The 26,998-nt window shown below is 41.4% G+C and overlaps 1 protein-coding gene across 1 annotated transcript in view; it reads right to left on the bottom strand.

Annotated features, from left to right (window-relative positions):
* VSIG4 (V-set and immunoglobulin domain containing 4) overlaps window positions 1–17,160 on the bottom strand; it is a gene marked incomplete at both ends in the record, with an annotated part of 29,281 nt that extends 12,121 nt beyond the window's left edge. The window contains 7 exon segments of the mRNA XM_080718983.1: window positions 143–265; window positions 268–305; window positions 4,103–4,118; window positions 4,121–4,165; window positions 5,949–6,230; window positions 8,968–9,324; window positions 17,106–17,160. Of these exon segments, the coding sequence (XP_080575109.1) occupies window positions 143–265; window positions 268–305; window positions 4,103–4,118; window positions 4,121–4,165; window positions 5,949–6,230; window positions 8,968–9,324; window positions 17,106–17,160 (916 nt within the window).
* Between the last annotated feature and the right edge of the window lie 9,838 nt (window positions 17,161–26,998).

Consider the following 26,998-nt stretch of genomic DNA (forward strand, 5'->3'; position numbering starts at 1 on the left):
AACACCTGTCTCCCTGTATCTCTATCCTCACTCCAAAGTAGGTTGGGGCTCAGCAAAGTGTCTAACACAGTCCCTGATACAGAGCACAGGCTCAAATATACAGCCAGAGGGTCTGAACAAAAGCAACCCGCTCAGCACTCACCTTGTTGGGATGTCTTGCGGCAGAGCATGAAATAAACCATGGTGATAACAACCACACAGCACAAAGAGATGATGACGATGATGGCAAAGATAGGCAGGCCACTACCTAGGAGGTGAAATGATATTCAGTGGTATAGTGTTGAAAAGAAGGCCAGAAACAGAATCTTTAAGGATGATTCCAGACTAGGTCAGACTTCTTTCTTTTCTATTTTCCATCTTCTCTTAACCTTCTGAGCTTCTTTGAGAGACAAAAACTAAAACAAAAACCCAAAGCAAACCAAAACAAAAATCCAAAACAACACACACACACACACACACACACACACACACACACACACACGCATGCATGCAATTCAAAACAAAACAAAACAAATCCAGGTTCATGAAAAAAGACTTGAGAAGAGCAAGAGATACCACATCTAAAGGAGTTTTTTCAGTCAATGGCTAATTGGCCTGCATCTTTGAGCAGACCTCCATGCTTTTCCTGGGACTAAGACAGGAGTTGTTTATCTTCCCTTAGAAAGAAAATGTAGTAATCTAGCTTCCCTGAAAAACTACATCATTGAGATTCTGATTAGTTACTTCTAGTTGCAAAGATTCTTTCTCTTGCAATGCTCTTTGTCCAAGTTCCTAGCTTCCTTCTTTTTCAAAGCATATTTCCACTGAGCCTCCTGGGCAGATATCTCTAGTACACCTAAAAGCTGGAGGAATCCACTTTTCTGGAATTCCAGATCTGGATCTGTCATTTAATTGCTGCATCATTGTGTGGGGAAGAATAATGATTCTCCAAAGTTGTTCACATCCAAACTCATAGAACCTGTATATCAATTTATATTCTAAAGAGGAACTAAGGTTACAAATGGAATTAAAGTTGATAATTATCTGGTGTTTAGATAGAGCTAGTATTCTGAATTGTTTGGGTGGGCTCAATGTATACCCAAGAATCATTAAAAAATGAAGATTCAAAGCCGGGCGTGGTGGTGCAGGCTTGTAATCCCCGTGCTTGGGAGGCTGAGACAGGAGGATCGCGCAGGTTCGAAGCCAGCCTCAGCTACTGAGTGAGGCTCTCAGCAACTTAGTGAGACCCTGTTTCCAAATAAAATATAAAAAGAGTATGGGAGTATAGCCCGGAGGTAGGAAGCCTCTGGGTTCCACCCCCAGTACCACCAAAAATAAATAAATACATGAATAAAGAGACATAAGAAGAGATCAGAGTCAGAGAAAGGTTTGATGATGTTACTTTGCAAGTTTTGAATATGCGAAAAAGAATGCCTTGAACCACAAAGTGTGGTAGCTTCTAGAAAGTGGAAAGGATGAAAAAATGGATCCTTCCCCAAAGTTTCCATAAGGAATGCCATTCTACTTACAACTCCATAATACTACATTCTACTGCAGCTCCATCATAACTCTGTGAGATTTCTCATCTCCGGAAGTGGTAAAAAATTTTATATATATATATATATATATATATATATATATATATATATATATATATATACATTGTTTCTTTTTCCCACTAATCCATAATATACATTGTTTTAATATACTAGGTTTAGAATATATTTTTACAGTGAAATATATATTTGGAATATATTTTTATATCCATTTTTGTCCCACTAAGTTTCTGAGACTCTCACTGGGTAGCTAAGGGTGACTTTGAACCTATGCTATCCTCCCTCTCAAGCGCTGGGATTATAAGCTTGCACCACGATGCCAGGCCATTCCTTATATCCATTTATAGAGCAATAAATAGAGTGACCTTAGTCCAATCCTTGACTGGCTTGGGACCTTAGTTTCCCCATCAGTTCAAGGAAGCATTTCGATAATGTCATTGCACTTCTTGCTCTCATATTCTGAACATAGGGGACTAAGTTCTTGGATGTAAAGGGGTAGGTAAAGGAATCTCAGGGTCCTTCAGATATATTGCTGCAAATGGCTTTATTTTTCCTAGACTCTACAATAGGCTGTCCCAGAGTTATTTTTTATTTTTTGTCGTCCTCTGATTGTATGGTTAAATCTGAGAAAACTCAAGCTATAAGCTGGCACAGACTAAGAAAATAATTCCTTTTGATGTGAGTCAAATAATGAAAAACTTGATGGAAGTAGTAGGGCTGGCTCCAAAATATAAGAGACGAGAGAGAGAGAGAGAGAGAGAGAGAGAGAGAGAGAGAGAGAGAGAGAGAGAGAGAGAGAGAGAAGGGTGTACTAGGGATGGAACCCAGAGGCATTCTACATCCAAGCTATACCCTCAGCCCTATTTTTATTTTTATTTTGAAACAGGGTCTCACTGAGTTACAGAGGGCCTCACTAAGTAGCTGAGGCTGGCCACGAATCTGTGATCCTCCTGTCTCAGCCTCCAAGTACTGGGATTACAAGCATGCACTACCATGCTGGGCCAAAATATGAGAATTCATAATCTCTCCCAGAGTTACATTCTCATTTTCTTTAATTAGTACTCTGACAGGCATATTATGCCTTCTCATCTCCAAATGGATATTTTTTCTAGAAGAGAAATGGAACAATGGGAGACTTCAAGCCAAAATGATAACACAAAAGTAACATAGGAAGTGGCTTTGAGCTTTGCTCAGAGATAGGTAAGAATGTCTGTGACTGGGAAGGGAAAGTTACAGAGTGTGTTAAAAAGTCTACCCTCAATGATACAGAGTCAGAGGATGACACCAGGAGTGATAGTCACCAAATAATTTCCTATCAATTAATCAAAACAGGTACCTGATATAAACTGCTGGTATGTCAAGAATTTATACTTTTTGTGGTAACTGGAAATTGAAATCAGGGGTATTCTACTTTCATATTACACCTCTAGTGCTATTTTATTATTTATTTTTAAAAGGGGGTCTTTTTTTGTCTTTTTGGACTGAGGATCAACCCCAGGGTGGTGCACTTGTCAGGCAAGTGCTTTGCCACTGAGCTACATCCCAGCCCTATTTTTTATTTTGAAACAGGGTCTCATTAGGTTGTTGAGGGTCTGGCTAGGTTGCTAAGGCTGGCCTCCAACCTGTCATCCTTCTTCCTCTGTCTCCCAGGTACTGGGATTACATGCATGTTCCACTACACCTGACAAGAATTGACACTTTTGTTATGGGACTATGAGACAGTCTAGAGAGTTCTAGGTTATGGGCTATGGTATTGCACGTGATAATGGAAATCTCATGGTTTTAGGAAACTAGCTAATTGTCAACTGGTGTGAATTAATATATTATTTTAGCAATCAATGCAGTTATGTCAGTACTTACCAGCAGACTATCAGTTTGAGGTGAGACACAAGCAGTTTTCTCTTTGGGATTTCAATCTCTGAGATCCTAATTTAGGAATCCTTAAGATGATGCGAGGAATAAGGTATTAGAAGTTCTGGTTAAGAGCTAAAGTAATGAGGTAACACTATTATCCTCAAAGTAGCCATCTACTTCAGTGGTCTAGGCCTAGGATGGGTCCACTGTAAATGTTGCTATGACAACAGGAAATCTGGGTCAGAGGCCTTCTTCCAGCAAGAAGCTGTGAAGCAGAGAATGGATACAAAGGTGAAGCTCTTCTCTAGGAATCTCTGCTAGTCTTTATAGAATGCCTGGCCATGATGTTGACCACTAGTACTACGAGTACTATGAGGCGAGGCAGCTCATTTTCTTGCTGTTGGGAGTTGTCAGTGGAAAAAAAGATTCATACAGGGGAGGTAAGATACCCAAAGTCACATAACAAGTCAGACTAGGAACAAAACACAAATTGCAACACTTCCTTTTGCTTTAGAAGTTTGTACAAATAATTTATATATTCATGATTCTTCTTCACTACTCTTCGCTACCTTTTTTGTTTCCATTTCTTTACTACTGTCCTTTCCTTGAGTAACCCAACGATTTCTCATTCAATTGTTTTGGTGCTTCTGCCTTGGTTTTCACAATACCATTTCAGACCATTCCCGCTCCCAAAGAAACCTAGCAAAACTCACTTTTCAATGGGGATGTCATGGTTGTAGGTGCTTCAGTCTTGTTCTGGAGTGGCTCTGAGGAATCTGCAAGGAAAAGGGGATAGCTCAGAGATATAAGACTCCTGGGTTCAATCCTCAGTAACCACCTCAAAACACACACACACACACACACACACACACACACACACACACAATGTAATGAAAAGCAGGAATGTTTGTCTTTTTATGAAAGATACAATCTTGGGCTTTCTGGGCATGCCTCACCCTCTCTTCTGTACCAGAATGTAGGCTCTCAGACAACTGAGTCACTCTCTATGTAGCTTTCTTAGAATGAGACCATCCTTGGTCCCCACAAAGGGCAGATTCTATCAATTCATATATTCTCACTACCACACAACTTTGAGAAAAAAATTCTCTCCAGGTAAACACAGGCATCTCAAACCAACATTAGGTTCCTAACCTGAGGGGTGATAGGCAACATGATTATTATCCTTAGACAAATCTATTCTCAAAGTGCAGTAATTTTCAGGGCCTTCTGAGGGTAATTCTTGAAAATCCACTAATTCTCAACATATTTTGGGCAATGGCAGTCTTGTTGGAATAATTGTCTACTCTTCCAAGGAGATCTCTTGGATGGCAAAAAGACTCATTTGGACATTATCATTTTCAGCTCTTTATTTAGCCCCAGCTTTTTTTGGTACTGGGGATTGAATCCAAAGGATATCTCCAAGGTACAACCCCAGCCATTTTTTATATTGAAACAGGGTCTCAGTAGATTGCTGAGGGTCTTGCTAAGTTGCCAAGGTGTGCACCACCTCACCCAGCTTTAGCTTGCAGTTTTTATGTGGCTAGTTGGTAGTGCTCCTAGGAAAGTGCTGTGAGAAATAGCCAGACCTTGATCAACCAGAGCCTGTTTTCATGGACACCTTGACCAGAACATGCATTTGGCTTTAGGAAGAAGTGGGGGATGAAATGAAAATATGTACAGATCTGGGCTTTATCTCATAAAATAAAAAGAAACATAATCATACAAACCAAACAGCAATAAAAACCCAACCAACCAACCAAAAAGAACAGACAAATGAAAAAGCTTCCAAAGCATATACAGGATCTAATATAGATTTGACCATGAGAACAATCAGACATAGTAGAAAGAGCAGGAAATCAGCTAGATTTGTAGAATCTCACTCTCAGTTTCATTTTCTGTAAGATGAAAGTAATGAGTGCTGAGGATATAGCTTAATGGTAGAGCGATCGCCTAGCTTGCTTGAGAACTTGGGCTTTGTCCCTTGCTCTACACTCAAAAAAATGAGAGTAATGATAGCCCACTCATGGAATATTTGTGAAGATTTAATGAGAAAATGTGTCAAGTTATTTTTTTAAAAAACTGGGGATTTAATCCAGGGGCATTGTACCTCCAAGCTATATACCCAGCACTATTATATATTTTTTTTCTTTTAAAACAGGATCTTACTAAGTGTTTGAGTCTTGCTAAGTAGCTGAAGCTGGCCACAAAACCACGATCTTCCTGTCTCAGCCTCATAATGACTGAGATTACAGACAAGCAGTACTAGGCCCAGCTTTAAGTTCTCAAACTTTGTATCTGCCAAATAGGTGATACCTAGTAAATATCACTTATGTTTTTTCATCTTCATATGACAGGTATTTTCTCTAGCCCTGCTGTCCCCCCATTCTGTAGTGTGTGTGTGTGTGTGTGTGTGTGTGTGTGTGTGTGTGTGTGATTGTATAGTTATTACCTACGAAAAACTCATTTTCCAATCATTATCTGGCATGAGGGCACAATTCTAAGGTATCTCTGGTTCAAGGCAGTCTGTTAAGATGCTTAGCAGGAGAGAGGGCTGCTCACCTTTGACCACAAACTTCACAATGTCACTGCGCTGCTCAGAGCCAACCCGGCCCTTGGCAGTACAAAAATAGGAGCCCGAGTCAGCCACCACTGCAGGCTTGAAGAATAAAATATCCAACTCTACTACTTTTATGGGTTCCTGGTTATTAGCCTCTTCCTTGTACCAAATATAATGGATTGGGGGAGAACCCCATGCCTGGCACTGAAGGCTTATCCTCATTCCTTGAGGCACTGTGAAGCCATAACCGCTGCCAGTTGTTATTGTGGGCTTGGAGACGGCAACTGCAAAGAGAAGACAAGAGAAAAGATCCTGAAAAATCATAAGGATATGGGAACAAAAGGCCAAGTCACCTTGCTTGACATAAGAACACACATATATCTGCAACTAGAACTAAAGGGGGCTTCTGACTTAGGAGGAGAGAAGAGGGAATGAAACTGCAAATAAAATAGCTTCCTTCACCCAGGCGTGGTAGTTCCTGCCTGTAATCTCAGTACTTGGGAGGCTGAGTCAAGAGGATCATAGATTCAAGAACAACCTCAGCAAATCAATGAGATCCTGTTTCAAACTAAAAAAAATGATAAAATAGAGAAAACATATGACCCTTCTCTTTCTGTGATTGGCTGATCTCACTTAACATAATGTTCTCCAGGTCTTTCCAACTTTTTGCAAATGAAATGATTTTGTTCTTCTTTATAGCCGAGTAGACTTCCATTGTGTTTATTTCCCATAATTTTGTAATCCATTCATCTGTTGACAGATACCTAGGTTGGTTCCATATTTTGGCTATTACAAATTGCACTGCTGTGAACATGGGTATGCATATGTTACTGTAGTTCTCTGATTTCAACTCCTTTGGAAAGATACCCAGGAGTAGTGTAGCCGGATCATAGCTAGGAAGTTTTAAGTATACCAGTGGGAGTCCAGATAATGGAGGAGAAACCTCAGCAAAGTTAGAATAGAAGGGTAGGAGAGGAAGAAGGCTGAGGTTGATTAATGGAGGAGCTACATTCAAATATGTGCAAAAGTATGAATGTAGCATGGTTAACTTGGGCACTCATTGCTGGAGGGGGAAGGGAACTTTGGGGGGCACCAAGTACAGTCTGAATGTATGTCATTCTCAATATGATCCACATACAAATAAAAAAATAAAAATAAATAAAATAGGACCAGGGGTGTAGCTCAGTGATAGAACACCCCTGGGTTCAATCCCTAGTACCACAATCAAAACTAAACAAAAACAGCTTCCTTTGGATGGTCAGGTACTGTTCTATGTTATTTGGAATATGAAATTATCTTGAATTAAAATAAATCAGCTGACTTAAGGAAAAATGTCATTTTAGCCAGGCATGGTGGCACATGCTAGTAATCCCAGCATTTGGGAGGCTGAGACAAGAGGATCACAATTTGTGGACAGCCTCAGCTACTTAGTGAGGCCCTTTGCTACTCAGTGAGACTCTGTTTCAAACTAAAGAATAAAGAAATCAAATAACAACAAATGCTGGTGAGGTTGTGGTGAAAGAGGAACTTTTTCACACTTTGGTGAAAGTGCAAACTAGTTCAGCTGCTATGGAGATCAGTGTGGAGATTCTTTAGAAAACTGGAAATAAATCCACCATACAATCTGGCTATACCACTCCTGGGTATCTTTCCAAAGGGGTTGAAATCAGAGAACTACAGTAACATATGCATACCCATGTTCATAACAGCACAATTCGTAATAGCCAACCTAGGTCTCCATCAACAGATGAATGGATTACAAAATTATGGGAAATACACACAATAGAATTCTACTCAGCAACAAAGAAGAACAAAATCATGTCATTTGCAAGAAGATGGAAAGACCTGGAGAACATTATGTTAAGTGAGATCAGCCAATCACAGAAAGAGAAGGGACTTATGTTTTCTCTAATATGCCCAAACTAGGGTCTATTAGGAATACCAGAGGGACTCCAGAAAATGGAGTGGAAACCTCAGCAAAGCTAGAATGGAAGGGTAGGAGATGAAGAAGACTGAGGTTGATTAATGGAGGAGCTACATCCAAATATATGCAAAAGTGTGAATGTAGCATGGTCAACCTGGACACTCATTGTTGGGAGGGGGGAAGGGGAGCTGGGGGAGCTGGGGGAGGGGGAGAGGGCACCAAGCACAGTCTGAATGTATGCCAATTTCAACATGATCCACATAAAAATAAATAAATAAATAAAAATAAACTCATCCTTTAACACCCCCCGAAAAAAATAGAAAATAGGGCTGAGGGCATAGGTCAGAGATTGAAAGTCCCCAGGTTTCCAGCCCCAGTACCAAAAAAAGAGAACATGTCATTTTTATTTTTCAGCTCAAGTAGTTTTGGGATTATCTGCAATTCTGGATTACCAGGGACAGTCCTTTGTAGCACTGTCAAGCTGACTAACCCCTGCCTCCCTTTTTTCTGGGCCTCCTCATCAGCATGTATTTACTCTTCAATATCCTAATCAGATGTATTCACTTGAATGAGATTTAAGATCCCAAGCTTAAGAACAGTGACCAGACTATGGATGCCAGAATTTCTGGGATCCTTGAAGAGGTAGAGATTTTAAAGTCAGGATCCCTTCCCAACACTTCTTAAATTCTACTATGGGAGTGATGACCCTGAGGACCCTCTGCTTGTCTTCTTTCCTGTGATTATCACAGATAACTGATGAAATCCTATACACAGATAGGCTAAGGTCTCGGCCTCTCTCTCTCTCTCTCTCTCTCTCTCTTTGGTGGTACTGGGGTTCCTGGAAGCCCTTCTACCTCTGGTCTACACTCCCAGACCTATTTTGTAAATATTTTTTTGAAACAGGGTCTCTTAAGCCAGGGAGGCTGGCTTCGAACCTGCGAGATCCTCCTGTCTCTGCCTTCCAAGCGTGGGGATTACAAGCGTGTGCCACCACGCCCGGCTAGGCTGAGGTCTCTTGATTTCTCAGAAATTTTTGGATTCTGGTACTTTGTTGGGTTTTCACTTATCAGTGCTCTCCTGCTCCAACAGTAACTCACGTTTCTGCACTCGAAGCTCAGTGATCTTATCTCTCACCACTTGGTTGCCATCAGGGGTCTGCCAGGTGACTTCACAGGTGTAGTGATTCCGGTCATCCATCTCTAGAGTATTCAATTGGAGGGACACATTCCCTAAAACCTCGTGGTTCACGTGTAGGCGGCCTCGGTACTTTGACTGTTGAATGTGGTCACCAGAGAAATCACGTAAAAAGATGGTGACTGGGTCTCTGCCACGTTGTATCAGCCACTTCACCAGGACTTGAGTGTAGCCTTTCAGAGGACCATAGGTACAAGGCATAATCACTTCCCCTTTCCAGGGTCCTATTATTCTCTCTGGTGCTTCCAGGATGGGATGGCCTGAAGAGAGGAAACAGAGAAAAAATACATAAATGGCATATCTACCCGGGGCAACAGTGGCACTGGCAGATCTCAAAAAGTTACTTTCTTTCTTTCTTTCTTTCTTTCCTTCTTTCTTTCTTTCTTTCTTTCTTTCTTTCTTTCTTTCTTCCTTCCTTCCTTCCTTCCTTCCTTTCATTCCTTCTCTCTCTCTCTCTCTCTCTCTCTCTCTCTCTCTCTCTCTCTCTGGTACTGGGGATCAAACCAAGGCACATTCTACATCAGAGCTACATCCCCAATCCTATTTATTTTTATTTGGAAATAGGGCCTCCCTAAGTTGCTGAGGCTGGCCTTGAACTTCTGCTCCTCCTGTCTCAGACTCCCAAGTACTAGGATTACATGATTGCCACCTTCAGAAGTTTCTGAGAAACAATCCTCAACTTTTGTCCGATCAGACTTTTGTGCTTTCTGTGCCTTTCATTCTCTGCTAGACTGTCCATGCATCAGAACCAGTTCTCAGGAGGAAAACATTGCTTAGCTGTTGTGAGTTCCACGTCCCTTTCTTGTTCCTGCCTTCCTGTGAGGTGGCTCTGGGGAAGTCACTGCCATCATGAAGGACTGATGTTCTTCATCTGTAACATGGAGAATTTAGATAAAAATTATCTTTAAGGATTCTACCAACTCTGACATTCTGAGCATCCACAGGAAAGTTTTCTTTCAACATTTTCCAAAAGAGATGTGGAAGCAAACATGATGAGCAGTTGGGTCTGGACTATTTCATTTTGTGTAATTATGTGCCTGAAGAAATGTGGAGGCTTCAGGGATCAGTAAGAAATGGCCTTCTGCCCTGTCATCCCCTTTGATCTCTTGGGAGTAGGGCTCAGTGATTGGGGTCCCAACCCTAGCTCTTGTCTGGAAAGGAGGAAGGAGATGGTTTACAGGTCATTCCAAGGGTGGAATTTGGTGTGAGGAACAGACCTTCGTGTGTATTCCTGTTTAAGAAAATCGTTAGTTATTGTTAAGTTTGAAACCTGTACTTTGTAAGCCTGACTGATCTTTTTTTTTTCTTAATGCTTTTTTTACTTTGTTTATTTCCTTTTTGGTTTCTTTTAGTTCTCAACAAAGATACATTGGAAAATTCCATCCTGATTGGGAAAAGACTTTTGTCCATGCTTAGTCTACAGAAGTAAAGGGTCTGAGTAAGACCTTGGAGCTGACTGTGCTAGCGATGGTGGTTGGAACGTTGCTCTTTGCTGGGATGGGAAGAGAAATCCGGAGGGAAAAGAACAGGGGCGTTGGAACACCATTGCCTCTCATTAGAATTTTTCATCATATTTTGAGGATCTGGATTCTACTCAATTTGTGCCAAGAGTAGGGGGTTGTATTTAGGCAACATCTATTTTTGGACTGGGTACCAGGAATTGAACCTAGGCATTCTAACTCTGAGCTACACCCCCAGCCACTTTTATTTTTTATTTTGAAACGAGGTCTCTCTAAGTTGATGAGGGTCTTGCTAAATTGCTAAAGCTGTCCTCTAACCTGCTATCCCCGTCTTAGTCTCCCAAGTATGGGGATTACAGGCATATGCCACCAGACCTGGCTAGGCAGGATTTATATCTCCTCTAGAAGAAGTGGTTTTAAAATGTGAGCTATTACTGAACAAGATCATTTCACTTATCCCAAGATTCCCAGTTTTCATTCAAGCAGACAAAAGATGGCACCTTTTGGATAAGGTGGAGGCATGCTTTCTAGCTGCCTGGATGTACTGTCAAGAACCAAAGGCTTCTATGAGTGGGGATGCTGAAGTCGAGCCTTTGGTCTTTGCCCTCACCACAGACTCTTAGAATATCAGCAGTATATTTTGGCCACAATAAAGGCTTTGACTGGAAAAGAATAAATAAACATAAGGCCATGTCTCTAGATTCACCACATATTCCCCTAGAGAATTTCAGACTTGGCAGGGGAGAGAACTCAGACCCACAAATGGAAGCACAAGAGGGGGACATTTTAGTTTGCCTTAAAAATTAACTTCATAGGCAGAACCAACAAATGTTTTTCCTTCCTTCTTTCCTTCCTTCCTTCCTTCCTTCCTTCCTTCCTTCCTTCCTTCCTTCCTTCTTTCCTTTAGAAGTGGTATCTGAGCTGGGTGTGGTGGGTTACATCGATAATTCCAGTACTTGGGAGGCTGAAATAGGATTGCAGAAGTTTAAAGACAGACTCAGCAACTTAGTGAGACTGTTTCTAAACAAAATGCAAAAGAGGGCTGGGTGTAGCTTGGAGGTAGAATGTCCCTGAGTTTACTCTCAACAAAAAAAGAGAAGAACAAGAACAAGAAGGAGGAGGAGGAGAAGGAGGAGGACGAGGACAAGGAGAAAGAAAAAGAAAAATTCTAGTTGGAGAACCTCATGAGATCAGGAAAATAATGAAAGACTAAATAATGCAGTAAGAATAGCATCTAGATCTAAGATTTTGCCTTACCATACATCTCCATATATTTCTCTGTGTGACCTTGGGAAAATTACAAAACCTGTCTGAATTATGGTAATTTTCAATAAAATGAAAATAATGATAAATAGTTCGTGGAGGATTATTGTAAAGATTAAAAGATCTCATAAGTGTGAAAGGAATATACATATAGTTGACATTGAATATGTGCTGGATAAATGTCAGGCTTGTCCTATGCCCTAAGTGAAACTTCTAATTTTTTTTTTTTTTTTTTTTTTTTTTTTGCGGGTCTGGGGATGGAACCCAGGAACATTTGACCTCTGAGCTACACCCCTTGTCCTATTTTTTTTATTCTTTATTTTGAAACAATATCTCACTAAGATGTGAAGGGCCTCACTAAGTAGCTGAGGTTGTCTCTAACAGTGATCCTCTGGTCTCAGCCTCCTGAATGCTGGGATAACAAACATGCGCCACCACACCTGGCTCTTATTTGTCTTGATTCTTCCTGTATTCCAGAAGTTCTCAATATGTCTTCCTGAGGGTAAATGGATTCATTTGATTAGATTGTTGCCAGCATTGACATGGGCCTGAAGGTGAAGTTATCACATGATGAGCCTAATAGGCCCCCACGGAGCTCTGAACTGGTACTAGGCCATCTGTGGGCTATCTGTCAACCAGAGAGATCACAGTGACATGTGCCTCTAATAACAGGACTGACTTGGCGACCAAAGAGAAATATTGACCAAATTAAGCAATACTCCTGATTTTCTTGGAAGACTGGGCAGAGAAAATCCATTTCAGGAAAGCCCTGCCTCCTGAGGAAATACTCAACCCACTCAGGATTCCTCAAAACCACCCAATGGTGAGCCACATGGCACGGAAGGGCTTGAGGTACTATACAAGATGGAATGTGGAGACTTTTGGAATGGCATAGCTGGGAGGGCTTCTAGAAACCATTTAGTAATTTATGTGTGTGTATGTGTGTGTGTGTGTGTGTGTGTGTGTGTGTGTGTGTGTGTGTTTGTGGTACTGGGAATGGAACCCAGGGGCCTTTCTAACTTCGGGCTACACTCCCAGACCTATTTTATATTTTATTTGGAAACAGGGTCTCACTAAGTTGCTGAGAACCTCACTAAGTAACTGAGGCTGGCTTCGAACCTGTGCGATCCTCCTGTCTCAGCCTCCCAAGAATGGGGATTACAAGCATGCACCACCACGCCCAGCATAACTTTTTCTTTTGCAGTACTGGGGATGGAACCCAGGGGCACTGCAAGCTCGACCCTCAGCCCTATTTTTCAATCTTTTTATTTTTGAAACCGGGTCTCATTAAGTTGTGGAGGGCCTCACTAAGTAGCTGAGGCTGTCCGCAAACCGCGATCCTTCGGTCTCAGCCTCCCGAATGCTGAGATTACACACATGTGCCACCACAGCCAGCTCTTAGTAATGTTTTTTTAGGTACGTAAGGGCAAGCTAAGGCAGGGGGATAGAGAGAGAGATGCTTACCCAACAACACGCAGACAGCAAAGCAGAACTGGACCTGGAGGTCTAGAATACAGGCTTTCAAATGTTATGCTGCTTTCCTTTCTTCTTAACTCATTAAACCACCAGCTGCAACTGAAACTAGCAACCCCTTTACCTGGACCTACATAACATGGTTTTGAGGATGCTATCCTGGATCTAGATATTATCCCTCTGACTACCTGGAAAAAATTTTCCCCATATGCCAGCTGCTTTATGAAAAGTCTTTTCCAGAATCTCAGAGCTTTCCTCTCCCCCTTCAGGGAAAACCTAGATTTGCTTTAAATATTTGTTTTCATTAGGTGAAACATCAGGGCTGGACACTGATGCAAAGGGCTTGTTTAAGGAGGGTTTGGTTTCAGAAAAAGGGGATAGTACTATGGTTTGGGGACCTGGACTTAGAAAAGCAAGGATCTGGAGCCTGCATACTGGTCCTAGCTAGGCATGGAGGCATATTCCCAGTACTTGGGAGGTTGAGGCAGGAGGATCACAAGTTTGAGATCAGCCTTTAGCAGTTTAGTAAGAGTCTGTTTCAAATTTAAAAATAAAAAAGGGTTAGGGATGTAGCTCAGAGGTAGAATAACCTTTATCCCCCCCCCCCAAAAAAAAGAAAAGGAGCCAGGCATGGTGGCACACACTTGTAATCCCAGCATTCTGGAGGCCGAGACAGGAGGATCATGGTTCACAGACAGCTTCAGCTACTTAGTGAGGCCCTTCACAACTCAGTGAGACCCTGTTTCAAAATAAAGAATACAAAATAGAGCTGAGGGTGTAGCTCAGAGGTAGAACGACCCCAGTTTCAGTCCCAGTAGCGCAAAAAAAAATGAAAGAAAGAAAGAAAGGAAGGAAGGAAGCAAGGAAGAGAAGAGAAGAATAAAGAAGAAAAGGAAAGAAGAAATAAAGGAGAAGAGAAGGAAGGAATTTTTTGGGGGCCATGGGCCCTTTGAAAGGACAAATCTGGGTCCCAACATCACAAAGATAATGGTATTTTCCATGTCCTGTGTCCCAACACTCCCTATTCTTGGCCTCTCTCCTTGTCCTGAGATACCTCCTGGATAGAGAATTAGCTTCAATTAAAGATGTTTATAAAGTGTTTAAAATGTTTATAAAATATTTAAAGTGTTTACAAAGTGTGAATGTTAGGACTTTTTTATTATGATTATTTCGACATGTGTCACAACCCACAGGAAGACTGACAGCCAATGCTGGCCCCTAAAGACTTCATAGCAGTGAAGTCACAGTCCCACAGAGCTGTCCAGCTGACAGCACCCATTGACGGCGGCCAAGTCAGTCTTCCCACTGTACAGATGGTCTGGGGGACATGGAGGCCCAGAGGGCAGGAAGGTGTTTATTAGCCATTCAGTATATCCGAGCCACAAGGCTGCAGTGCAAGTCCTCGTACTAAAACAGAAGGCCTGCTTTCAGGACTGGAGGAACTCACAGGCTGGGGAAGAAGCAAGAAACACAGGCTCACACACTCGCTTTCCCACTTTTATATGAATAAGCACATTCCCACGCATGCGCACACACACATTATTTAAATATAAAATTTATATAACGTTTTCTCAAGTCTCAGCCCTGCCTCAGAAAAACTCAGTTTAAATGAACACATATGGAGAAGGTAGAAAGGTACACTCTAAAACCTATTCAAAAATAAAAATACTGTAGCTGTAAAAAGAACTCTGTCAGGAGTATCAACTTTGTCTTAATGATCTGTGTCCTAGAGTACATCCTTTTCCCTCTCTGTTGATTTAATCCAGTGTATTTTAAATATATATATATATATATATATATATATATATATATATATGTGTGTGTGTGTGTGTGTGTGTGTGTGTGTGTGTGTGTGTGTACTTTTATTGGTGCATCCTAATTATATATCATAGTGAGTTTTGAAGTGACACATACATGAACTTGGTATGATTCTTTCCGGATTCCACCCCACTCCCCCCTCTGCATACATGTTATTGAGATTGGTAGTGACTCCTTCATACACAAGCATAGCATTATATGAACTCTTTTCTTTATCAGTTCCCCTTTGTCCCCTCCTTGCTTCCTTCCCCCACTTCTTCTGCCCTATTTTTTTATTCTTTGTTTTGAAACCGGGTCTCACTGAGTTGCAGAGGGCCTCACTAAGTAGCTGAGGCTGTCCGCGAACCGCGATCCTCCTGTCTCAGCCTCCCGAATGTTGGGATTACAAGCGTGTGCCACCACGCCCAGCTCTTCCCCCACTTCTTTTAAATTAACTAAATTGTTTCATTTTTTTTTTTCTCTCTGGCTACCACTCATGAGAGAAAACACAGGACCCTTGACTTTCTGAGACTGGCTGATCTCACTTAGCATATTATTCTTTAGCTACACCCAATTTTCCTACAAATGATATACTTTTGTTCGTCTTTATGGTTGAGTAAAATTCCATTGTGTGTATACACTACATTTTCTTTATCTGTGCACTAACTGACAGACATCTGGGTTGGTTCAATAATTTGACTATTGTGAACCTAGTGTCTTTTATAACTATGAGATTCTAGAATTTTTCGTGGTACTGGGGTTCCTGGAAACCCTTCTACCTCCAGGCTATACTCTCAGACCTATTTTTTATACTTTTTAAAATGTGGAAACAGGGTCTCTTAAGCCAGCGCAGCTGGCTTCGAACCTGCGCGATCCTCCTGTCTCCACCTCCCAAGCGTAGGGATTACAAGCGTGCACCACCATGCCCGGCCTGAGATTCTAGAATTTGATGGGTCCCAGAGTCCCCGAATCTGGTAACCTTATCTGATTTAGTTATAGAAAGCTATGAAAACATTTGCACTCACTCTCTATGTCTCTCTCACTCTCACTCTGTCTTAGCTTGCCCATATGAGACATCAAACTAACACTCATCCAGCCTCTCTCTCTAGGGAGATGAGCCAAACCAGGGTTACCCTACCAGGAGTCTCACTTAGCATTTGGCTACTATCAATCCTGACAAACGGAGTCATTTCACCTTTCAGGAATGTAAACGAATTTGGAGGAAAACCCGTGGAAATAATGCCATCGTGGGACAGTCCATCCCCCATTGGGATATATTAGACTCTCACAGAAATCCAGAAAAAACAGGCAAGGTCCACAGAAAACTGAGTTAGCCCAAAAGAGGGTGAGAAGCCAAGTCCTCTAAAAGCCAGGTTAAAGAGCTGGAGCCAATTCGCTGGGAGAAGAGTTAAGGGAACACAATATATTCCTTCAGATCTTTGAAGGGCTGTCATGGGAAAAAAGGGAGCAGATTTGTTCTGTGTGGCTCCAAAAGGCAGAGCTGGGACATTTCAATGGAAGTTGTAAGGAAGCCGGTTTAGTTCCATACAAGTAACATGTCGAGCTGCTCCTTGATAGACTGGATGGACTGGAGAAGTCGCAAACTCCCAGACACCAGTGTATGAACAATGCTGGGCGCTGGTTGGGAACCAGGGATAGTGGCAGTTCTTATTCAAGGGTCCTATCTGCCTCTTAGCATTCCTTCTCTGAATCATACTAGAGATCAATGCCCAGAAGCACAGAGAGTAGGCTTAATAGGAGAATTTGTGGTAAAGAGAGACGGGGAGATTGGGTGGTACTGGGAGTCTTTTTGGTGTTCCCGAGATAAAGGCACCAGAAAACCATGCAGATGTTTTGCAGAAGGGGATCCTTTTCAACTTTTCCACAAACTTGGCTTTTCAGCAACCCTCAGCTACTTCCCTCCCTCCCTCGAAAAGCAGAGAAAGCCTGTGGCATGAGCTGAAAGCACTCATCTGCCAGTGGGAATGGCTTTCTTCAGTAAGCATTCAATATTAACAGTGGCTGCCAGGCCCCCACTTCTGCCTTACCATAGGTGACCACGATTAGGTGGCCCAGGAGCTGCAGGCCCAGTAGAATCTCCATTATGGCCAGAGTAACTTCTGTCCTTTCTCCCAGCCTACTGCTGCCAAGGAGACTGGAACTCCCGGTGGCTGCCAGTGTCTGTGGCGACTCACTTCCCTCCCCGGTCTATGTCTCTCACTGGACCTTCTGGTCCCAATGCACTTTCCCCTTCCTTCCCTATTTAAGCACGGGTCACATGGGACACCCCCTTCCCCCTTCCTGGGGTTGAAAATTTGAGGCCACTCTTCTCCCTGCTAGGGCATTGACTTGGCTTTCAGGGCTCTCCGGTATTCGATCTCCCAGTCTAATGGATCCCCTTTGTTAGACTCAGAGGTTGGGGGATGACCTTTGGAATGAATCCGCTTGTTCCAGTTTGGGGGCATTTTTCTTTCTCATAAGCCCAGGGAGAAGAAATCAACTTTGCTTCGTCTGTGATTTTCAAGAGTTGTATAGTTAACTCCTGACTGCTCAGCTTATGCAAATGGACAGTGTAGGAGGTGGAGCGCCCTGGGCTTCTGAGTGCAAGAGCTTAGTGTGTGAAAGGGCTTTCTATATATTAAAGTTTAAATGATTTGTAAGCCCACGGGTAAGGCTGTGATAAGGGAAATGCCCCTTATCTCATAATAGGAAAACCGTTTGTATTATGTTCTCCAGTATCTGTCCCTCCCTGGTGCTAAGGGAGAATCCATTTTAATTAATGATCCTGAGGCTTCTTCAGAAGGCATCATTCTCTTCTTTTAAGTGAAAGATAAGCCTTGCTTCCAATGTAATAGACCAATGACTTGATAGTGATATGCTATATTAGGCTGATTTTTATTGACTTCCAATAGGTACAGATACTGACCTACAAGAGAATGACATGCAGCCAGCAGCAAAGCTCAATCGCAACAAAAGTCACTCCTCTTCCTGGACACCAGAGTCAGTATAATTTTATCAGTGCCCTAATTCTAGAGTCAGACCTGCCTGAAGTCAACTCAGCTTTGAAAATATAAGTAATTTCCAAACGACAAATACACCCAATAACTTCACACTGCACTGTCAGATTCTTTCCTAGTTGATTGGAGGTATATGGGAGAATTTGGCTGGGAATGGGCAGCTTATGCTGAGAGAGAAGACTCTGCAGAAAGACATGCATTCGAACAGGTGGATACATGCAGAAGAGTTGAGCCTGTGCAAGGAGCAAGAGAAAAGCCCAGCACTTAAACTTCATGATCACAAGGAGTTCTGCCAAGACCTCTGCCTCCTGGACCCAGTGCTCCTTGGATGATTGTCTTTTATCTTGGCTACTTCGTTCTATCTGTCTCATTGGAAATTTTAGGCATTATTTTATGTCGGGTACTCACTCAGAGAAATTTTCTTTTGTTTTCCAGCCAACACCTTACTACCATTCCCATGATTCCCATGTGTACACACACATGCAAGAGTACATGCATGCAAACACACACACACACACACACACACACACACACACACACACACACACACACTGCTCCTCTCTACAGCTTTCCCAGCCGAATAGGTGGAAGGCCATTGACTGCTCTCGAACTCTGCCTGGATTAGTGAATGTATATGTTTTGAGCTGTCTCTTGTATCTTTGTTAGGAGCTCCTATATCTGAAGATAAAGAAATATCCTGGGGTCGAGTGTGAACACCTGTAATGCCAGTGTTTGGAAGCCCGAGACAGGAGAGTCGCAGGTTCTCAGCCAGCCTTAGCAACTTAGTGAGGCCCTCCACAACTTAGTGAGACCCTGTTTCAAAACAAAAAATAAAATAGGGCTGGGGTGTACCTCAGTGTTAGGAATGCCGCCAGGCTCAATCCCCAGTATCACAAACAAACAAAAACAATTTTAAAGGGCTGGGGTTATTTATATCTTGGAGGTAGAATGCCCCTGGGTTCCATTCTTAGTACAAAAAAGGAAGGGAGAGAGAAAGAGAGAAAGAGAGAAAGAGAGAAAGAGAGAGAGAGAGAGAGAGAGAGAGAGAGAGAGAGAGAGAGAGAGAGAGAGAGAGAGAGAGAAGCAAATATAAATATATAAATCTCGGGGAATAGGGAAATATGCACAGAATTTTCCTGGAAAGGCTTTCAGCTTTGCAGTGGACTCATCAGCCCTGTTGGTCATAGAGAATTGGATGAGAAGACAGCGAGTCTGGAAATAGGCCTGATTTTGCATCTACTTCATCCTGAGGCCTTGGGCACTTCAAATCTCCCTGAACCTCTGCCTCCCCCATTGTAATATGAACATCATTAGACTTGATGTTTGTGTCTTTTAAGATTTTACAGTTTTTTTTATCCCATTATGATGTATGAATACAGTGCACCAATAAAAATAAAGAAATTAATTTAAAAAAAGATTTTACAAAGTCAAGCTACACTATATACTATGGATGATTTATTTTGTTTTTTACAATCCCCCAGGTGGGAATTCTTGTACCTACTCTTGTATCTTTTCTTATTACTTTTTACTCCCTTGCACTGCTTTTCTTTTTCTTTGTAGAGCTCACCACTACTTCACATATCACACCCCACTGGTTTGTTTGTTTCAAGATTCAAGTGAATATTTGTTTCTTGTCAATCTCACAATCTGCGGTAAAGGCTGCAATTTCTGCATGCCACGTCCATTGCTGTATCTCCTGTTCTTAAAACAATACCACTACATAGTAGGGACTTAATAAATATTTGTTCACTGAATGAATTAAATAAATCTCCATTTTACAAATGAGACTGAAACTGAGAATAAGGAAATCACTCATGTGTACAGATGTGTCCCCACAAAATTCAAATGCGTGTTTCTATTTATCTAAATGTGTGTTAAGTGTGTTAAGCATCACACTATTAGTCTTCCTTCATGCCTTAATGACCACTTGTATAGTATTTCCAGACCTTCTCTGTATGTGGTGAGGAAGAGAGAAGAAATATTATACATGGTCCCTGGCTAAGTAAGATTTTAGTCTACATAAAGTCAAGACTCACAGGTATAGTCACACCAATGGGAACACACATGTTAACACTAATACAAAGTAAATTATTATTTCTCTGTGTGTGCATGTATGTTACTGGGGATTGAATACAGAGGTGTTCTAGCTCTGGCCTACACCCCTAGCACTATTTTATTCTTTACTTTGAAACAGAGTCTTGCTCAGTTGCTTAGGCTGGCCTCAAACCTTTGATCCTTCTGTCTCAGCCTCTCAAGTACTAGGATTGTAGGTGTGTGTCACTATGACCAGCTACAATGCCAATTATTATTTGAAATTGACAACTGTGGTCTACAAGGGCTGGTAGGTCTAGTGAAGGCTTGGTAGTATGGAAAATGTTCCTAGAGAAAGTGGTACTAAAAGTACCATATCTGAACTCCTGCTCTAGACTGGGCACATTACCCCTAGGCTCTTTTTGTAGTAGTGGGGATAAAATCCAAGGCCTTTTCCATGCCAAGCACATGCCCCAAAACTGAGCTACAATCCCGGCCCTAAAATTATCCTTTACTGGTTGAGGAAACTGAGGCCAGAGCTACCATGGAAATCTGCCCCCAGTGACACAACTGATAAGTGGCAGAAGTGAAATTTTTGTGTGCAAATTGATGTTTCCAAAGATTGTGTCCCTTTCCCTCAGTATTCCAGTGTGACATTTATGCTGAGCCAGAAAGAATAAAGTAGCTGAAGAGGAGAGGAGAGAAGAGAGAATAGATACTTTAATTCACGGAATTTAACTTTTCTTTATCTTTAAAATCAGTGCTTCTTGGCATGTGATGCACAAATTGTAGATGAGCATCAGAGAAAACTAACCAAGCTTTTTGAGGCCAAATATTCAGTTTGCTATGGCTAGGTGTCTACTTTCTCTTCCATATTTCACCTCTCCAGAAAAAGGTTGAAAAGACAGGTTATAGCAATTTATCAGTGTGTGAACATTACTTGAAACTGCCTGTGCACATTGGACTTGGCTGTGCTGAATGGAAGCAGAGGTACAAAGAGGAAATTCATACAGGTCCTGCTCAAAAACATGGACACATACAAATGTGCAAGTGGCACACGTAAACGTGGGTGCTCAGAGGTATGTGGCCACCCAGAAACATACTTATAGATAAGTTTACGTGCATAGAAATGGCCCCAGGCACAAAATATGAGTACAATGTCACACAATACACATAAATATACACACAAGCACACAAAACAAACACTGAAACACCGATCCATACACTCAAGCAGAACATATATTGTGTATGAACTCATGAACACTAATATAAACAGAGCTAACATGCACACACACACAATACAGAAACACACATAAACATCAACCCATGGAGACATTAAAAGAAAAGCACCTGTGTTTAAAACTAATAATAAAAATGGGCACAGCAACTTGAGAAGCTAAGTCAAGAAGACCACAAGATTGAGGCCAGTCCAATTTAGTGATAGTTAGTTTCAAAATAAAAATAAAAAGAAGGTGTTACTCAGTGGTAGATCATCCCTGGGTTCATTAACCCAGTACTGCAAAAATAGATAAATAGATAGATAGATATTCTAATAATAAGAGGCCTCACACATTAAAAGGAAAGGGAGTGGCAGAAACTCATTTCTGCAATGGGAGTTTGGAGGGGACTCCAGCCGTCTAGGTGCGCCTCTCAGAAGAACTGCAGTGTGAACTGGGGAGTGGGATTTAGTTATCAACGAACAGGTCAAGAGGATGGAGAATGAATTACAGGTAGGTGGTAGAGAACTAGCCAAAACCCAGAGGCAATCAAGGGCAAGAAAACTTCTGGTGAAGAAAATTTAGTTGATCTTTAGTTTGGTGCGTAAATTACCAAAGGGGGGGGGGAGGTGGCCAGATTGTGAAGTTGTGGAGAGTCTTGAAAATCAGTCAAAAATGCCTACATTTGATCTTATAGGTTTTTATGGTAGCCATCAGAGCAAAACAGAAGACTGCCGTTGCTGAAAAGTTGTGTGTGTGTGCGTGTGTGTGTGTGTGTGTGTGTGTGTGTGTGTGTGTAGTAATGGCGATTAGATTAAACCCAGAGGTATTCTACCTCTGAGCTACACCCCCAGCCTTTTATTCTTAATTTTGAAGCAGGGTCTCATTGAATTACAGAGGGCCTCACTAATAATAGCTGAGGCAGTCCACGAACCACGATCCATCTGTCTCAGCCTCCCAAATGCTGGGATTAAAAGCATGTTCCACCATACACGGCACCTTTTTACTTTTTAATTTGGAGCAGGGTCTCTCTAAATTGTTGAGGCTGGCCTCAAACCTACCATCCTTCTGTCTTAACCTCTCAAGTACTGAGATTACAGGAGTATGGCACCATGCCCAGATGTTGCCGCAACATTTTAAGAGCAAAATATAAATGAAATAGGATATTAAATAGGATATAAGTGTTGGAAGCTAAGAAATAGTAGGTTCACTAGACAATTGGCAGCATAGTACAATGGACATAACATTGGAATGGAAACTGGGAGACCTGGCGTCATTCCTCTCTTTGTATACTAAAGGTGTCATATATACCCCTGGATTCCAAGGTTTGGTAAGGGTCCTCTAGGGGAGAGGAGGAATGAAATATGGAAAAGGGTGCTTAAGTGATTGGCTTTCAGCCAGTAGTATACTGGAGTCAACCTGAATTCTGAGAGCTGCTTGTGTGAATTTCTTCCCAACTCCATGGTCAGTTATATCACGTAAGTATCTTTAAATAGGCCATGGGGAAATATTTGCACCATAAAAATCAGCAAATGCTACAGGCTAGGACTTTTTTCCTTCAGAGAGTTGACTCTCAAACATTTACCATTACACTACTGGTTTTTTACTCTCCAAACCTAGAATAAATGATCTTATTTGCTAGAACTATTGGGATTCTAACATATTATTTACCTAAAAGGGGTCTATGATTCGAATAGTTTAAAATCACAGAGCTATCTCACTTTTAAAGACCTCTTAGGTCTGTCTGACTTTAAAGGGTTCACAAATTTGTTATTAAATAAATACATATGATGTATCTTTAATGTTTCTGACACTCTTCTTGGTATTGGGGATGCAGTAGTGAGTGGAACTGATACAGGACTTATACTCTAGTGTAAATATATATTTAGCAAGTAACAAACAAATATAAAGAGGAAAAGTAAAATGTTTATTATTATATACTACATGCCTGTTATGAAATACCCATAACACTGAATATTGCTGTCATCAAAATGATCAAAGTATAATTTATTTATAAATAACAATATTAGGAGAAAGGAAAAACTGGAAATATGCATGAGGGTATGTATGCAGGACTGGGATTAAGAAAGATTAGGATACACCTGAGAGCTAGATTTTCATCTCTAACCAATGAAGAACAATATATGCATGTTGTTTATAAATACATAGTTAATCTCTCTTTTAAAAATTCAGCTAAAAGGGTTGAAAATGATTGCTTTTGGGAAAGAGGAACAATTTGAGTAAGCTTTGTAGGAAGATTTGATTTTCCTGATTGTATGCTTAGTTAGAACTTAAATGTATTGTATATAATATGTTAATGAGAACCAAGCAGGGCTATGGAATGGAGATTGTGACAAGAAGAATATTGGATACACTAAGGTGTCCCCATGCTAATCTGGACCCTGTGAATATGTTAGGTTTCACAGAAAAGGGCAGTAAAGTTTGCTAGTAAAACAACTTTAACACCTGGAGATTTTTTGAATTATCCAGTTGGGTCTAATGTAATCACAAAGATCCTTGAAAGTGGACGAAATAAGCTGAAAGTCAGAGCTAGAGGAAGATGTTACTGTGGAATAAGGGCACCATTGAGAACATGATTGCTGGCTTCAAAGATGTAGAAAGGGGAATGAATATGTGCTGAGAAAGAATGTGTTTGACACCTAGAAGCCAGGAAGGACAAAAAAAAAAAAAAGAACCTCCCAAACCTGATCACCCCCCAAAGCTTCCAGAAAGGAATGTAGCCCTGCTGCCATGTAGCATTAGGGGAAACTAACTTCTCACTTCTGGAACCGTAAGATGGCAAATTGCTGGGGGGTTTTGTTGTTGTTGCTGTTGTTTTAGATGGGTCCTTGCTATTTTGTCCAGACTCACCTTCCACACCAGGTGTCTCCAGTGATCCTCCTGCTTTTTCCTCCCAAGTAGCTGAGACTACAGGCATGTGCCACAATGCCTGGTTCAAATTTGTGTTATCTAAAGTCACTAAGATTGTGCTAATTGATACTTGTTTTTGGTACTTGGGATTGAACCCAGGGGAGTTTTACCTCCAAGCTACACCCTAGTCCATTTTTACTTTATTTTTATTTATTTAATAAGCATCTGGTCAAGTTTCAGTGCCTGGCCTCAAACCTGTCATCTTCCTGCCTCAGCCTCCCAAGAACAGGTATTATAGATGTGCACCACCGTGCCTAGATTTATTTGTATTTAATAGTGTTGCTTTGGTTTCCATAGACTGTAGAAGGGCAAGGTTGGAAACAAGGAGACCAGCCCGGATGCTTTTGTAACAAATCAGTGCAGATGAGTCCCAGCTTATTATGGTTTGGCTTACAATTTTTTTTTTTTTTTTACTTTAGGTTGGCACAAAAGTGGTAAATATTCAGTGGGAAGCAAGCTTTCAATTTCAATCTTTTCTGGGCTAGTGATTTAAGATATGTGGTATGATACTATCTTGTGATGCTGGGCTTTGGCAGTGAGCCACAGCTCCTAGTCAGCCATGCCATCACAGCGGGAATCAGCCGTACAGTTTACTCTGTTGCTAAGCTATGATGTTAGGTGTAGTAAATGCATTTTCAACTTACCTTATTCTCAACCTATCATAGGGTCATCAGGATGTAACCCTATCATAGGTTGAGAAGCATCTAAAATTACATGAAAGTGCCGATGAAATCAGAGTCATGAATAGAGAAATGAGAGTTCCTAGATGGCACTCAACCTCTCCTCTGCCACCGATTACAAACTTAGAATCATAGAAAATCAGAACAGAGAGTACCTTTTGATACCACAGTGAGTCCTACTCTGCCTTGATTTTACAGAAGGGCAAATCTTTAAAGAATGGAAAGAAAATAAAAGTCATTCTAGGTAGCTGGGCATGGTGGTACACACCTGTAAGCAATCCCTGGCAACTTAGACCCTCAACAACTTAGTGAGACCATACTTCAAGAGAAAATAATTTTTTTAAAAATCTTGGGGTAGAGCTTGGAGGGAGAATGCCTCTGAGTTCAATCCCCAGTAACACACACACACACACACACACACACACACACACACACACACACACGAAAGAGAGGCCTTTAAAGGACACACAAACTACTTTTTACTCAAACTGCCACTCAAGCTCCTACAGTGTCTAGGTAGACAGAATCTATGCACTCAGTTTAAGAAATGTATTTGGGATAGGCCCATTCTAGACCAGGTAATGGAACTGTTTAGTCCTTTCTGGACCTCAGTTTTCCTTCTTGAAGTATAATGCTAATAGGATTGATAAGTCTACTAAAACTCCTGAGTGAAAATCAAAACTGGATCTATTGGCTGCACACATGCCCACAGAATGAGAAATAAAGATGAAACATATGCCACCAGTCCTTTCTAGAAAAAAAGTATATGTGTATGTATGGTATGGTATTGGGGATTGAACCCAGAGGCATTTTACCTCTAAGATACACCCCTAGCTCTTTTTTATTTTGAAAGGGAGTTTTGCTAAATTGCTGAGGCTGGTCTCGAACTTGCAATTCTCCTGTCTCAATTTCCCAAGTACTCAAATAATAGGTATAGGCCACCACACCCGGTTCCACTAGTCCTTTTTGACTGAAAAATAATGTTTCTTGAAGCCGGGTGTGGTGGCATATGCTTGTAATCCCAGCATTCCGGAGGCTGAGGTCAGAGGATTGCAGTTCGCGGACCTCCTCAACTACTTTGTGAACTCAGTGAGACCCTGTTTCAAAATAAAGAATAAAATATAGGGCTGGGGGTGTAGCTCGGAGGTATGATGCCCCTGGGTTCCATCCCCAGTAGAAAAAAAAAATGTTTCTTGAGCTCTGGTTGTTTCGGATACAGAAAAAAAGGAAGAGAACCAGCTTGGTGACTTTGAGTGGGTGGACATGACACATACACAACCCAAATTTCATCAGTTTCCTTCTTCCTCCCACTCTGGTGACTGGTTTGGGGAGGTGAACAAGGGACACTGATATCCCAAAACTTTTAGGAAGATCCCTGGCAGGCCATGTCTGTCAGCCTTTCCCCTGGTTCCTCCTGAATGTACTTTCAATTTAATTCCAATTAATTTTGCCAAAAAGCTTAAGTATTTACTGTGTGTGCCAGGCTTATTATGTTAGGTCCTCACAGGAATTGTTTCTAGTTCATTCCTAACAAGTGGTGAGGGAGCTTCTCTCTCCGTTTCTTTCTTTCTTTCTTTCTTTCTTTCTTTCTTTCTTTCTTTCTTTCTTTCTTCTCTTTCTCCTTCCTTCCTCTCTCTCTCTCTTCTTTCTTTCTTTCTTTCAACTGGAGATTGACTCTAGTGGCATTCTACTTATAAACTACACTACCAAGCATTTTAAACGTTTTTATTATTGATTATTTATTTATTTTGGTACTGGGGATTGAACCCTGTGGCATTCTACCTCTAAAGTATGCCCCCATCCCTTTTTGTTTTGAAACAGTGTCTTGCTAAGTAGCTGAGTGTCTTGCTAAGTTGATGAAGTTGACCTCGAACCTGCGATCCTCCTATCTCAGTCTCTCAAGTCCTGGGTTTACAAGCAGGTGACACCACTCCTGCCTAGGAAGTTACTAATTTTGTTTATATTCCATAAAATGTGTAAGGCTCAAGGACTTCAGATAGCTTGCTGACACTTCAGAACTTATTCAAAGCAGAGCTGGGAAATTTAGCCTATACACTCTACAGTT

The sequence above is a fragment of the Muscardinus avellanarius genome (assembly GCF_963383645.1).
Source record: "Muscardinus avellanarius genome assembly, chromosome: X".
Taxonomy (NCBI): Eukaryota; Metazoa; Chordata; class Mammalia; order Rodentia; family Gliridae; genus Muscardinus; species Muscardinus avellanarius.